At 42.0% G+C, this 16,791-nt stretch overlaps 1 protein-coding gene across 1 annotated transcript in view; it reads right to left on the bottom strand.

Moving 5' to 3' along the window:
* The window catches only part of LOC144686981 (protein boule-like), a 157,180-nt gene that overhangs the window by 82,266 nt on the left and 58,123 nt on the right, over positions 1-16,791 (bottom strand). The window contains exon 7 of the mRNA XM_078552819.1: positions 3,900-3,980. Within this exon, the coding sequence (XP_078408945.1) occupies positions 3,900-3,980 (81 nt within the window). The remainder of the gene's footprint in view (positions 1-3,899; positions 3,981-16,791) is intronic.

Raw genomic sequence — 16,791 nt, 5'->3', positions numbered from 1 at the left:
TAGGTAGGAGGGCATGTTGTGAAGAGGATATAAGGAATCTGCAAGGAGGTACAGATAGGTTGAGTGAGTGGGCAAAAACTTGGCAGGTGGAGTTTAATGTAGGAAAGTGAGAGGTCATGCACTATGGTAGGAAGAATCAAGAGGCAGGCTATTATTTAAATGGAGAGAGACTCTAAAAACATGCAGCACAAAGAGATCTGGGTGTTCTTGTGCATGAAACACAAAAAGTTAGTATGCAGGTGCACTAAGTAATTAAGAAGGCAAATGGAATTTTTGCTTGTATTGCTAGGGGGTTGGAGTTTAAAGATACGCAAGTCTTGTTACAACTGTACAGGGTGTTGGTGTACCTGGAGTACTGTGTACAGTTCTGGTCCCTGTATTTAATTAAGGATATACTGGCATTGGAGGCAGTTCAAAAGAGATTCACTGGGCTGAGACCTGGGATGAAGGGATTGACTTATGAAGAGCGGCTAAACAGTTTAGGCCTTTATTCATTAGAATTTATGAGAATGAGGGGTGATCTTATTGAAACGTACAATATTCTGAGGGGGCTTGACAGGGTAGATGTTGAGAAGATGTTTCTACTAGTGGGGAATCTTGAACTAGGGGACATAGTTACAGGATAAGGGGATGTTCATTTAAAACTGAGATGCGAAGAAATTTCTTCTCTCAGAGAGTAGTGAATGTCTGGAATTATTTACCCCAGAGAGTTGTGGAGGCTAGATCACGGAAAGTATTTAAAGAGGAGGTAGATAGATTTTTGAAATACCGGGGAGTTGAGGGCAATGAGGAGCCGGCACAAAAGAGTTGAGGCCTGGGGCAGATCAGCCATGACCTTATTGAATGGCGGGGCAGGCTTGAGGGGCTGGATGGCCTACTCTTGCTCCTATTTCTTATGTCCTTATGTTTGCAGTGGGGTTCCCCAGGGGTGTGTTGGGACCCTAGCTCTTCCTACTATATATTAATGACCTAGGCTGTGGTGTTTGGGGCATGATTTCAAAATCAACAGATGATACAAAGATTGGAAATATTGTCAACTGTGATGAGAACTTCAAAAGGATATAGACATGTTGGTGGATTGGGCAGACCAAGTGGCAGATGAAGTTCAATGTAGAGAAGTGTGAGGAAGAATATGGAGAGACAGTATAAATTAAAGGGAGAAACTCTAAAGGAGGTTCAGGAACAAAGGGACCTTGGTGTATATGTATGCAAGTCACTAAAGGTGGCAGGACATGTTGAGAGAGCAGTTAATAAAGCATATAGTACCTTAGGCTTTATTAATAGGGGCATTCCGTACAAGAGTAAGGAGGTCATGTTGAATTTGTATAAGATACTGGTTAGGCCTCATCTGGAGTACTGCGTCCAGTTCTAGGCATCATGCTTGAGGAAGGATGTGAATGCTTGTAGAGAGTACAAAGGAGGTTCACAAGAATGATTCCAGGGTTAAAGAACTATAGTTACGAAGACAGATTGGCGAGGTTGGGGCTGTTTTCCTTGGAGAAAAGAAGGCTGAGAGGAGACTTCATAGAGGTATTCAAGATCCTGAGGGGTATGGACAGGATAAATAGTGAGAAACTGTTCCCTCTCAAGGGAGCATCAAGAGCTAGAGGGTACAGATTCAAAATAATTGGCAAAAGGAGTAATAGTGCTGTGAGGAGCAATTTTTGAGAGTCTGGAACGAAATTCCTCAGAGGGTTGTGGAGGCAGGTTCAATCAAGGTATTCAAGGGGGAATTAGATTGCTATCTAAAAAGAAAGAACGTGCAAGGTTGCGGAGATAAAACAGCAGGGTGAGACTAGGTAGAATGCTCTGTCAGAGAGCCAGTGCAGATTCTATGGGCCGAATGGCCTCTGTAAAGATTCTGTGATTTTGTGGATAAAGGCATCGTGGGTGCTGACAGAATAGTGGGCATTCACAGAGATGGATTTTTTAGTGGCACTACAATCGCACATTAAGAGAGGTAGCCCTTGGGGTATTGTTCCCCTTTCATGTGAGAAGTCTGCAGAGCCACATGTGCACATCTTATGGTGCCCTGCCCCATCAGGACGCCTGCCATCGCTGAAAACCCATTAGGCCCTTTCATCCTGGTCTTTTCTTCTCAAGGAACTCACCTCTCTTCCTATAGAGCACCTCCATCATCTGCCGGATGCTTCCGTGGACTGTAAACTGTTACTGATGTTGCTAGCTTCCAATAGAACTGATTCAGCTGTGTTGAAACAAAGGGAGACTGCGATCTTCACGGCCACTGGGAGGGCTGTCCTCATCCTGGTTTGAAGCTCCAGGTCACTGTAAAGGAGGTGACACAACTCTGCCAGTATCTCCCTTGTGAAGCGTAGCCTTTGAAACATTGCCCCAGTTCACTGCAATACAGAACCGGTATTCCCCAAAGACATTTTTGGTGTATGATCTTCTAAGGAGAGCTCTCCATCCCCTCACTTATTGCTGAGGTTCTCTTCTCTGCCTCCTCCTCTGCACGTCCCACCCACGTTGCTGCACAAGTGGCGCTTTAACAATTGCACCCATATCCATGCAAGGAAATGTTATTTTCTGCCTTTCTGTGGTCAGCAGTAACGTAAGACAGTGCTTTCATCAACTTAGAGCACAACTAAAAAGCACCTCAGCTGCAACTTGGTCTGGGACTATTTGAAGTGTCACTCAGCAAGGCCCACCTTGTTTCCTAGCATTTGTTTTAGGAATAACAAGGTGTTGCCTGTATATCTATTGGTCAATTTTAGTATTCTCACATTGCTAAAGTCCACTGATGTCAGTGATATCATGCCTGCACGTGTTTAGCGTACCTGTGTGCACGAGTCCAGTTGACTTACACTGCACAGGAAGTGGTCAGTGTGCCTCTCACGTTACAACTCTGCAGGTAGGCCTGTAGAGTGCCAGTGGACGCAGCCCTACATGAATTAATTTTGCATCTTTTCATTCCACTATTCAATACAATCAAATAGAAGGGGTCGGGAAGATCCAGCCAGACGAGATTAAATGTTGCTTCTGTCTAGCATACAGAAAATCATATGTCAAGGGTGCACAATATGCCAGGAGCACAAAAGTAGAGTATTTAGCCAAAATTCTTCCTTGCTACCACACTTCTTGTGCTACTCCTACTGCTTCAAAGTGACATGACAAACTTTGTACTTTTCCCTTGCAGCATGGACAAACTTGATGTATCTCCCAACATGTACAATTTAAGATCACAAGGAAAGCATGTGCTACTTATAATGCATTTAATTGTAATCCTTTCCTTTTTCAAAATAGATTGACACTTTCAAGCTAAGTGAAGAGGCCAACACCATAGTTCTTTCCATGTCTCCAAAACTCACTCAAGAAGATTCTATGAAGATCACTGGTGCAGCAGTGGGTAAATGTATTGTGATCTGGCACTAATCATGACTTCAAGTCTGCTGTGTTAATCAGCCAGGAAAATCACAATCAGTTTCCTTGTCACGAGGCAGGCAATAGCATAAGGGAAAAAAAGTAGCCTTGGTTGTCATTCTCAGTACCTTAAAAGATAGGAGTCCCATTCATAAGCAAATTAGAATACATACACACAAATTCACACCTTTCATGAAGTAAAAAAACCTATATCATGGAAGTACATTTTTCTAAAAACCAGATTACTGTATATTCACCAAGCTTCTGTCACTTTAACAGAATATCGAAAAGAGAAAAAAGGGTATATTTTAGGAATTTGGGACCAACAGGATTTTTCACCCGTTAAAATGAGAAGTCCTGAAGATTACGCTACCTCCACATCCCATAGGCATTCCTGGCTCTCAAATCCCCATACCAGGAACATGCATTTATAAAATATAATCCCTTTTGAAATATCAGAACCTTAATTCACTGCTTCACAAAACAGACAGAATACCATTTGGATAACAAATTCTTACCTGATAATGGTATGCTGGTTGTTGATAAATTGGCTGAGCTTGATGAGCTACCATTACTGGTGAGCTTGAAATAGAGCGAGGCTGATGGAAAAGAGCAACAATAAATAGTACTTTCAAAGCTGACATGCACAGAATACAAAGTACTTACAGACTTTATATTATCAGAAATCCCCAAAGGATGTCTTTCTCTTCCCACCAGGTCACAGAATTATTGAGTATTGATGAAGTCTGTATCAAAACCTTTTCTGAAGAGTCAGTCTAGTTCCACTATTGTACTTGCTCCCAGACTGTATGCAATATTCCTTTTTTCAAGTAACTGCATATAATTCCCTTCTAAATTAATTTTTGGGGTCAGCTTCATTTTAATCACCGTGCTGTTTTCCCTTAACCGCCATTTATTATCCCGATTATTTTAACTTTGCGTCCTTTCACAATTGTCTCACTAAATTCCTAATTAAGTCCTCATTTGTGTGTACCAGTTGATATCCTGTAACATTGTTCATAAGAACATAAAAAAAGTGGAAATTTGACCCCTCAAGATGGCTTTGCCATTCAGTAAGATTATGACTGATCTTCCACCTTAGCTGCACCTTTCCGCACTCCCCCTATATTGCTTGATTCCCTTAGTATTCAAAAACCTTTCAATCTTTGAATTGAATATGCTCAATGACTAAGCATCCACAGCTCCCTATGGTAGAGAATTCCAAAAATTATCAACCCTTTCAAGGAAGATTTTTTTCCATTTAATCCTCATTGGCTAAACTAATCTAGACTCCCCAGCCAGGGAAACCATCCTCTTAACGTCTACCCTTTCAAGTGCTTTAGAATTTTTTGTGTTTTAATGAGATCACTTTTCATATTTCTATATGCTACGGAATATATGCCTCTTTAATCAATCTCTCCTCATTGGAAATCCCTACAATCCAGGAACCTTTGTTGCACTTCCTCGGAGGCAAGCATATCCTTCCTTAGGTTAGGGGAATAAAACTGTACTCCAGGCCTGGTCTCAAGGTCCTATATAACTGCAATAAGACTTACTTATATTAATTTATAATGAAGGCTACATAGTATTTCTTTTACTAACTGCTTGCTGTATTTACATGTTAACTTCCTGTGAATTATGCAGGAGGACTCCAGTGTCCTTCTAAATATCAAAATTTGCCAATCTCCCACCATTTAAAAACTGTCCTGCTTCCTGATTTTCTCCACCAACGTGTATTCTTCCTACTGAAGTGGATAATTTCATGCTTCTCCATGTTATATTTCATCTAACATGCTCTTGCCCACTGACTTAACCAGTCTAAATCCCTTTGTAGCCTCTTTGCGCATCCTCATAACTTACTTTCCCAACTAGCTTTGTACCGTCAATGAACTTGGGACACATTGGACTCAACATCTAAGTCATTGATATAGGTTCTAATTATCTGAGGCCTAAGCACTGATCCTTGAGGTAACCCACACTTTACAGTCCATCAACCCAAAAATGGCCTATTTATTCCTACTCTGTTTGCTGTCTGATAATCAAATCTCAATAGATGCTAATATTACCCCCATTCCATGAGCCCTAATTTTGTGCAATAACCTCTTGTGTGGTGCCTTATCAAATGTGTTTTGAAAATCCAAATATACTACATCCACTGGCTTCCCCTTATCCACCCTAAGTTAATCCTCAAAAGAGTCTAACAGGCTTGTTAAATACAATTTCTCTTTTATAAATCTGTTTCAATTCTGTCTAACAATATGTTGATTTTCTAAATTATCACATTCTTAATAACAGATTCTAGCATTTTCCCTGCTACTCATGTTATGCTTTCTGGTCTGTACTTCCTGTTTACTCTCTCTTTTTTCTAGTATAGCAGGGTTATGAACGCTACCTTCCAATCTATGGGAATCATTCTAGGATATTATGGAAGATCAAATGAATGCATTCATTATCTCTATAATTACCTCTTTAACAGCCTAGAGTACTGGTCACCTAATCCAGGGGATTTGTTGATTTATAATTCCATTAATTTCTCCAGTACTAATATTCACTACAAAAACAGAATTACCTGGAAAAACTCAGCAGGTCTGGCAGCATCGGCGGAGAAGAAATCAGTTAACGTTTCGAGCCTTCATGGCCCTTCGGCAGATCTGAAGCATAGTTAGAAGAAGGGAGAAATATAAACTGGTTTAAGGTGGGCGGGGGGGGGAGGAAAGAGAGACATTGAGGGTGTGGTGATTGTGGAGATGAGCAGATAATCAAAAGATGTCACAGACAAAAGGGTCAAAGAGGTGTTGAAGGTGGTGATATTTGCCTAAGAAAAGTGCTAATTAAGAATGGAAGACAGGATATTCAAAGTACAGCTCTAGTGGGGGTGGGGTGGAAAGACTAACAAGGTTTTAGTTTTAGATTTAAAAATAATGGAAATAGGTGGGGAAAGAAGAATCTATATAAATTATTGAAAAAAAAAAGCTGGGAAGGGGGGGGGTGAGAAACGGGGTGGGGATGGGGGGAGGGGGAAGTTTAAGATCTAAAGTTGTTGAATTCAATATTCAGCCCGGAAGGCTGTAAAGTGCCTAGTCGGAAGATGAGGTGCTGTTCCTCCAGTTTGCGTTGGGCTTCACTGGAACAATGCAGCAAGCCAAGGACAGACATGTGGGCAAGAGAACAGGGTGGAGTGTTAAAATGGCAAGCGACAGGGAGGTTTGGGTCTTTCTTGCGGACAGACCGCAGGTGTTCCGCAAAACGGTCGCCCAGTTTGCGTTTGGTCTCTCCAATGTAGAGGAGACCGCATTGGGAGCAACGAATGCAGTAGACAAATATCCGTACTCCATCAAAATCATGGACTAAATCCGTATTCCAGCAACATCACTAATATTCACTAATCCCTTAGTTCCCTATTACTCCCAGAATGTTTTGTATTTTACCAAGGCGACAGACAAAGAACTGGATTTTTGCTCCCAAGTTGGGTAGCTCGAGTCGCGAAATCCCCCAGCTTGCTGCACCTGCCTTGGGAGAAACTCACCTGAATGGCAGGATCTTTGTTCCTAGGGGGCAGATGTAGGATGAATTCCACTCCAAACGCAGAACGAAGACGGTCACAGGGGCTGCCATGTGCCAAGCTGGGCTGTTTAAAAGGTCCATCTTAATTCTCTGGGACTTTGTCCCAGTTGCTTTGTTAAATATTAGGTCCTCTAGCCCTCACCCCTCCATCAATTCCCCCTCCATGCCAACCCCCATTGACGCTTATAGCCCCATGCCAACTCACCCATCACCCTTTTCCCTTACATCTTCCATGCCAGCTCACCTAGTATTGACCATGGGCAGCCCTCAGGATCCATACTGAGCTGAAATAAGGGGCTAAATGTCCGTTTCAGCCTTTATTATAGTAAAAAAAATGCACTCACATTGATGCAAGCCCATTCAAGACATTAAAACTTCCAAAAACTAAACAGGCTTGTATTCATATCCCTACAAAAATGGCTAATCCTTTAATTACCTCTGAGCTGCCAATCAAACTGTGAACTTAGGATGCTCTACTGAGATGACAGTCTGTGGAAAGTAGCCATGCATTAATGATGGCATAATGATAGCCCTCGGGTAATGGCAACAAGCAGCTATTGTAACTGCTGGATCAGATGTTTTTTTAAGCTCACTGACACAGGCAGTCTTTACATTTTTTTTTAAAAAAAGGACTGGGGGTTTAAATAACTTCACAGCCTGACAGTTCTACAGATCTTAATCGGCTTTCAAGAGCATTTATGAGTACTTTAAAAATTTAACTCCCACACTGTGGGTTAAGGCCCCAGCTGTAGCAAAAATGAGTCTGAACTTAGCACTGAGTTCAAATGGCCTGCCGAGTTCAGGTTTCCTTTGTGTGCAAGCCACATACCACTCCCTTTCCCCAACAGGCAAAAATGTGATTTGTTGGAAATGAGGGCAGCAATTCCTGATCTGCCCGCCATGTTGGAATCTCTATGCAGCCTCCACAACTTTGTGAAAATCTGGGCCAAAGTATTTGTTTAGTATTTCTGCCACTTCCCTATTCCCCTCTTGTTTCTGCCTTTAAGGGACTCACGTTTGCTGGTGTTAATCCCTTGCTTTTTAGATAGCTATGTAATTTTACATCTCTCGTTAATTTACTCTCTTCTTGATCAATTTCTTGGTCATCATTTGCTGAATTTTGAAGTTTTTCCAAAGCACAGGCTCACCTAAGAATATAAGAAATAGGAGTAGCAGTAGGTCATACAGTCCCTCAAGCCTGCTTTGCGATTCAATAAGATCATGGGTGATCTGACCTTGGCTTCAACTCTACTTTCCCACTTGTTCCCCATTACCCTCAATTCCCCTATACTACAGTTCAAAAATTTAAATACATTCAAGGCTTGGATAGACAATGGCCAGCCTCCTCTGCTCTCTGGGGTAGAGAATTCCAAAGATTCTGAGTAAGAAATTTCTCTTCCTCTCTAGCTTAAATGGAGGACACCTTGTTCTAAAACTATGTCTCTTTGTTCTAGATTTCCTCAGGATCTACCATATCAGGCAACCTTAGGATCATGTATGTTTCAAAAAAGTCATCTCTCATTCCTCTAAATTCCAATGAATATAGGCCCGACCTGCTCAACCTTTCCTTATAACATAACCACTTCAACACAGGAATCAACCTAGTGAACCTTCACTGCAAGCAAGGAGACCAAAACTGTATACAGCACTCCAGGTGCGGCATCACCAATGTCATGTATATTTTTAGCAAGACTCCCTTAATCTTATACACCATCCCCCTTGTAGTAAAAGCCAACATTCCACCTGCCTTCCTAATTACTTGCTATACTTGCATTCTAACTGTGTTTCATGTATGGGATCACCCAGATTCCTCTGTACTGCAACATTCTGTAGTCTTCCTCTATTAAATAACATTTTGCTTTTCTACTCTTCCTTGCAAAGTGGAAAACATCACATCTCCCCACATTGTACTTCATCAGTCATTTTTTGCCCACTCACTTAACCAATCTATATCCCTTTGCAGACTCTTTGTATCCTCCTCACAGCTTGCTTTTTCACCTATCTTTGTATCATCAGCAAATTTAGCTAGAATATACTCAGTTCCTTCAGCCATTTAATTAATATAGATCGTAAGTAATTGAGGCCCCAGCACTGATCCCTCTGGCATCCCAATAGTTAGTTCGCCAATCTGAGTGACCCATTTACCCCAATTCTGTTTTCCGTTAGCCAATCCTCTATCCATCCTAATATATTACCTCCAACACCATGAGTTCTGAATACACTACATCTACTGGCTCTGCTTTATTCACCTTGCCTATTACATCCTCAAAACGCTCTAATAAATTTATCAAACACTATTTTTCTTTCATAAATCCACGCTGACTCCGCTTGATCGTAATTATGGTTTTCTAAATGACCTGTTACTACTTCCTTAATAATGGATTCCAGCATTTTGTCAATGAGGCTCCACTCTTTTAAAAGGATGCAGGTCCGGGGACTTGTCAGCATTTAGTCCCATTAACTTTCCTAGGGCTTTTTCTGTAGTGATAGTTTTAAGCTCCTCCCTCCCTTTTGCCCCATTGAATGTTCACTATTATTGGGATGCTTTTTCTGTCTGCTACTGTGAAGACAGACAAAATATCCGCTCAAAGTCTCTGCCATTTCCTTGTTTTCCACTTTTTTATCCCCCAGTTTCATCCCCTAAGAGACCATCCTCCAAAAGTTTACTTGGCTACTCTCTTCCTTTCTATATGTTTGCAGAAGCTCTTACTATCTTTTTTCCCCACTTCTTGCTAATTTATTCTCATAATCCATTTCTTCCCTCTAAAATGCTCCCAATCTTCTGGCCTACTACTAATATTCGCAGCAGTTTAAGCTTTATTTTTCTAATTTGATACCATCCTTAACTTCCTTATTTAGCCATAGATGGTTTTTGTAGAGTTTTTCTTTCTCAATGGAATGTGTCTTTATTAAGAATTATGAACTATCGCCTTTAATGTCTGCCACTGTTTATCTACCATCGTACCTTTTAACCTATTTTCCCAGTCCACTTTAGCCAACTGTTCTCATACCTTTGTAATTGCCTTTATTTAAGTTTAAGACAATAGTTTCAGACCCAAGTATCTTGCCTCAAACAGGATGTGAAATTTTATCATGTTCCGATTACTCTTGCCTTGAGGATCCTTAATCAATCCTGTCTTATCACGCATTAGCACATCTAAGATAACAGTGGTTACAGAATGTATTGTTCTAAGAAATTGGTCCGAATACGTTCTATGAGCTCATCCTTAAGAATACCTTTGCCAATTTGATTTCTCATATCTATGTGAACATTAAATTTATTGCAGTACCTTTCTTACAAGCCCCCATACTTTATTGATTTATATTCTGTCCTACAGCGAAGCTCCTCTTAGGGGGGCCGCCAACCAGTGACTGCTTTCCCTTGCTATTTCTCATCTCCACCCAAGCTGATTTTACATCTTGATTTTCCAAGCCAAGATCATTTCTCACAACTGTACTGATCTCACACATTATTAACAAATCTACCCTTTCTGCCTAATATGAAAGCAAAGTACTGCAGATGCTGGAAATGTGAAATAAAAACAGAAGTGCTGGAAATACTCAGTAGGTCCAGAAGCATCTGTGGAGAGAGAAATAGAGTTAATGTTTCAGGTAGTGACCTTATATCAGAACGGGGAAAAGTTAGAAATGCAATAGCTTTTAAAGAGGTGAAAAGGCAAGGGTAAAAAAAGCCAAGATCTGTGAAGGGACAGGAGATGGGAGACATTAAATGAGAGAAGAACTAGCCAAAAGTAGTAGTAATAGAACAAGCAAACTAACAAAGGAATGGTCCAGAGGAGGTGTAAATGGCAGAATAATGAATAGCTGCCAACCGAAAGCAAAAACGAGAAAAATAAGGTTAAGACTGAAACCTGCAATGAAAAGGAGACAAAATGGGAGGGTGGGGGTGAGCTGAGATTATGGCCTGAAATTATTGAACTCAAAGTTGAGTCTGGAAGGTTGTAGAGTGTCTAATTGAACATGAGGTGCTGTTCCTTGAGCTTGCATTGAGCTTCACCACTGCAGTAAACAGAGATATCAGCATGACAACAAGGTGGGGAACTAAAACGTCAAGCTACCAAAAGCACAGGATCATGCTTACAGACTGAGTGGAGGTGTTCTGCAAAGTGGTCACCTAATCTGTGTTTGGCCTCCCCAATGTAGAAGAGATCACATTGTAAGCGGTGAATACAGTATACTAAAAATTGGAAGAAATATATGTCAATCGTTAGCTCACCTGGAAGGAATGTTTAGGGCCTTGGACGGTGAGGAGACTAAGTAAAGCTGTTACATTTCTTCTACTTACATGGAAATGTGCCATGGTATAGGTCACGGTGTTGGGGATGATAAGAGGAGCAGATCAGGGTATCATGGAGTGAATGTTCCCTTCAGAATACTGAAAGAGGAGAGGAGGAGAGATGTGTTTGATAGTGGCATCATGCTGGAGCTGACCGTAATGTCAGAGGATGATCCAATGAATATGAGGGATGGTGGGGTTTATTGCCTGGTAAAGGGCCTCAATAGGCAGCAGGACTTAATTGAGGTGAAGGTGGGAAGGTAGTGGGGTCCCCACCTACCACCATCCCCACCTGATTAAATTCCCCCCACCAAACTCGCCACAGGGAGGGTGCAAGATTCCACCCGTTGTATTCACAGCTAGGAAAGGCAAATGGCCTAATTACTAATACATGCAAGGCTGAGATTCTAAGTGTTAACAGCTGGGTAAGAGATACAGATGCAGTGGTCCTGACGAGAGGCAGGGAAAACACATCAAGCCAGGGTCATGGATTCCTGCCAATCTTAAAAAGTAGGGCCTCATTTAAATAAACTGCTGCAGGTTTCTGCCTGTCAGCCTGGCCACTGCACATAAGTGAGAATTTGTGGCAGGAGGTTGCAACCAGGGACCCACTGGAAATGATGCTGCTCTCACCCTCAGTTTGAAGTTGCAGGTCAGATCCTGACAATATCATTGGAACAGATCTGCATGTTAATAGTAGGGTCTTACTTCCCTCCTGAGTGTGACCACCTTGCCTGCTCAAAAGAATAGATAAATATAAAGAAACACAAAAAGTGTGGAAAAAATGTAACACATTAGCTGCCCTCCCACCTGGTTTCTGCCAGGACTGGGGTACTTAAAACAGTCAGTCTTTTCTTGTACCAACTTGATTTAAAAGAAACATGTTCAAATTTGAACAAGTACCTTTGAAGGAAACAAATAGGAAGGGGGAGCATGGAGCTGGAGAAGTAAAATGGGTTAAAGGAGCCTTGGGAGAGATGGATAGAGTTTTAAGGGTGAAATGAAAGTGGAGTCAAGGGGTGGAGCACATACAGTGGTTAAACAGGTGTTCAAAGGGAAAGTACAGTTAGTAATGAGACCAAAGAAAGGGAGTAGGTAAGCAAGAGGATGACTCTGGAGCAAAGCATGATTGATTAGAAACATAGAAAATAGGAGTAGGTCATCTGACCCTTCGAGCCTGCTCCACCATTCAATATGATCACGGGTGACCATCTATCTCAATGCCAGACTCCCGCTCTCTCCCCATACACCTCAACACCAGAAATCTATTTCCTTCTTAAATATATTCAGTGCCTTGGCCTCCACGGCTTTCTGTGGTAGGGGATTCCACAAGTTCACCACCCTCTGAGTTTCTCTTCATCTCAGTCCTAAGATGGCCTATCCTATATCCGGAGACTGTGACCCCTGGTTTTAGACCCCCCCAGGCAGAGGGAACATCATCCCTGTATCCAGTCTGTCCCACCCTGTCAGAATTTTATATGTTTCAATGAGATACCATCTCATTCTTAGAAATTCCAGTTAATACAGACCTAAGGTATCCTTCCCTAAGGTGGCACCCATCACCGTGCTAAATGGAATAGATTTCGAGCAGGTCTAGCAAATAGGCTGGGCATCCATGAGGTGCTGTGGGCATCAGCAGCAGCAGCATTGTACTCAAACACAATCTGTAACCTCATGGCCTGGCATATCCCCAACTCTACCATTACCATCAAGCCAGGGGATCAACCCTGGTTCAATGGAAGTCAGTCATCTCAGCTCCAGGACATCACTGCAGGAGTTCCTCAGGGTAGTGTCCTCAGCCCAACCATCTTCAGCTGCTTCATCAATGACCTTCCTTCCATCATAAGATCAGAAGTGGGGATGTACACTGATGATTGCACAACGTTCAGCACCATTTGCGACTCCCCAGATACTGAAGCAGTCCATGTCCAAACGCAGTAAGACCTGGGCAATATCCAGGCTTGGGCTGACAAGTGGAAAGTAACATTCACACCACACAAGTGCCAGGCAATGACCATCTCCAACAAGAGAAAATCTAACCATTGCCTCTTGATATTTAATGGCATTACCATTGCTGAATTCCCCACTATCAACATCTTGGGGGGGTTACCATTGACCAGAAGCTGAACTGGACTAGCCATATAAATACTGTGGCTACAAAAGCAGGTCAGAGGCTAGGAATCCTGTGATGAATAATTCACCTCCTGATTCTCCAAGGCCTGTCCACCATCAACAAGGCACAAGTCAGGAGTGTGATGGAATACTCTCCACTTACTTGGATGAGTGCAGCTCCCACAGCACTCAAAGAAGCTTGACACCATCCAGGACAAAGCAGCCTGCTTAATTGGCACCACATCCACAAACATTCACTCCCTCCACCACCTACACACAATAGCAGCAGTGTGCACCATCTACAGGATGCACTGCAGGAGTTCACCAAGGCTCCTTAGACAGCACCTTCCAAACCCACAACCACGACCATCTAGACGGACAAGGGCAGCAGATAGATGGGAACACCACCACCTGCAAGTTCCCCTCCAAGTCACTCACCATCCTGACTTGGAAATATATTGCCATTCCTTCACTGTCGCTGGGTCAAAATACAGGAACTCCCTTCCTAACAGCACTGTGGGCGACTGCAACGGTTCAAGAAGGCAGCTCATTACCAACTTCTCAAGGGGAACTAGGGATGGGCAATAAATGCTGGCCCAGCCAGTGAAGCCCACATCCCATGAATGAGAAAAAAAAAACTGCACACAGTACTCAAGTGTGGTCTCACCAAGGCCCTTTACAGCTGCAATAAGACATCCTTGCTTCTGTACTCAAGTCCTCTCACAATGAAGGTCAACATTGCATTTGCTTTCTTAACTGCTTGCTACACCTGCATGCTTGCTTTCAGTGATTGGTGCACAAGGACACTCAGGTCCCTTTGTACATCAACATTTCCCAATCTATCACCATTTAAATACTCTGCCATTCTGTTTTTCCTACCGGAGTGGATAACTTCACACTTATCCATGTTATACTGCATCTGCTGTCTAAATCGCTTTGAAGCCTCTTAATACCCTCCTCACCACTCACATTCCCAAGTTCTGTGTCAGCAAACTTGGAAATACTACATTTGGTTCCCTCATCCAAATCATTGATATATATTGTGAATAGCTGGGCCCCAACCACTGGTCCCTGGGGTACCCCACTAGTCAATACTTGCCACTCCGAAAAAGATATGTTTATTCCTACTCTCTGTTTCCTGTCTGCTAAACAATTCTCAATCCATGCCAATATATTACCCCCAATCCCATGTGCTTTAATTTTACACTCTAACCTCTTAAGTGGGACATTATAAAAGCTTTCTGAAAATCCAAATACACCATATCCACTGGTACTCCCTTATATATTCTGCTAGTTATGTTCTCAAAAAACTCCATTAGGTTTGTGAAACACGATTTTGCTTTCAGAAATCCATGTTGACTTCATCTAATCCTGTTGATATTTTCCTAGTGTCCTGTTATCACATCCTTTATAACAGAATCTAGCATTTTCCCTACTACTGATGTTAGGCTAGCCAGTTCGTCATTTGCCATTTTATCCCTCCCTCCTTTTTAAATAGTCGCTCTACATTTGTCACACTCTAATCTGCCAGGACTGTTCCAGAATGTACAGAACTTTGGAAGATGACAACCAACGCATCCACTATTTCCATGGCCACATCCTTTACCTTGGGAAGTAGATCATCAAGTCCTGGGATTTTTTGGCTTCCAGTCCCATTAATTTCTCCAGCGGTATTTTTTTTAGTAATACTAGTTTCCTTCAATTCCTCCTTCTCACTAGGCCATTGTTTCCCTAGCATTTCTGGGAAGTTTTTTGTGTCTTCCTCTGTGAAGACAGAACTGAAGTAGTAGTTAAATTGCTCTGCCATTTCCTTGTTCTCTATTAGAAATTCTCCTATTTCAGACTGTAAGGGACCTACCTTTGTCTTCATCAGTCTTTTTCTTTTTATATACTTAGAGAAGCTTTTACAGTCCACTTTTATGTTCCTTGCAAGTTTAGTCTTATACTCTATTTTTCCCCTCTTAATCAATGTCTTGGTCATCCTTTGCTAAATTCCAAACTGCTCCCAATCCTCAGGCTTGCTACTTTTTCTAGCAACTCTATATGACTCCTCTTTGGATTTAATATATCTTTCATTTCTTTTCTTAGCCATGGTTGGGCTACTTTTCCTGTTGTGTTTTTGCGCCAGAAAGGAATGTAGAACTGTTACAATGCATACATTTGTTCCTTAAATATTAGCCATTGCCTATCCACCGTCATACCTTTTAATGAAAACCCATCTTGTACACACTCCAGGGATTCATCCACCACAGTATTATTGCTAATTTGGTTTGCCCAGTCCATATGTAGATTAAAGTCACTCACGATTATTGTAACACCTTTGTTACATGCATCTCTAATTTCCTGTTTAATGCTTTCCCCTTCATTATCACTACTGTTTGGAGGCCTATATATAACTCCCACTAATGTTTTCTGCCTCTTGTTGTTTCTTAGCTCCACCCAGGCTAATTCTACATCTAGATTTTCTGAGCCAATATCCTCTCTCACTATTGCACTGATTTCATCCTTAACTAACAACACCAAGCCACCTCCTTCCTCCTTTTCCTTTTTTCCCTGTCTGTCCTAAATATTGAGTACCTTGGCTATTCAGTTCTCAGCCTTTGTCACTCTGCAGCCATGTATCCGTAATTGCAATCATATAGTACCCATTTACATCTATTTGTGTTGTTAATTCATCTATCTTATTGCTCTGTGCATTCGGACACAGTCCCTTTAGACTTGTCTTTTTAAACATTTTTACACTTTTTTTTGTACTAAAGCCTTATTTGCTGCTCACCCTCATTTCCTCTGCCTTCCACTTTTGTTTTCTACTTTTCTGTCTTTCATTCCTATCTTTCGTTTCCCTCTCGTATCTCCCTGCTGAACACTCTGCTGTCTAGTTTAAACCCTCCCCCACAATACTAGCAAAGGCTCCTGCGAGGGTGTTGATCCCGGTCCTGCTGGGGTGCAATCCGTCCAGTTTGTACAGGTCCCACTTTCCCCAAAATTGGTCCCAACACCTCAGGAACCCTCCTTCCTACACCAACTCTCCAGCCACGCATTCATCTGTTCTGTTCTCCCATTCCTGAAGAAATAGGAAAGGTGCAGCTGAAAGCCACAGATTTTCCTTAAATCCCCTGCACATTCTACAGCTGTTGGTTCCTTATCCAATCATTTCCCAGAGGAAAGGAAAAGTAAGAGGGGACAACTTTCGTTGTGGGAATGGGTTAGTGCTGCTATGAAAATTGGAACATAAAACTTACTACTCCTATGTTACTGGTAATTTGCCATTTCCAGGAGCCTATACATAGTCATCCAACTGAAATAGGCAGCAACCACATTACAACATTCAAACCAAGTCCTATTAAGTCAATATAAATGTTTTTTGAGACTCTTTTGGGGGCAGCAGCAAGTGTGTGGGAGAACGGAAGGAGTGCGCTGTAGCAAAGCATCATCTT

This window comes from Cetorhinus maximus, chromosome 11 (genome assembly GCF_964194155.1).
Source record: "Cetorhinus maximus chromosome 11, sCetMax3.hap1.1, whole genome shotgun sequence".
Taxonomy (NCBI): Eukaryota; Metazoa; Chordata; class Chondrichthyes; order Lamniformes; family Cetorhinidae; genus Cetorhinus; species Cetorhinus maximus.
The sequence above is the reverse complement of the archived record's forward strand: the minus strand, read 5'-3'. Positions and strand labels throughout refer to the sequence as shown.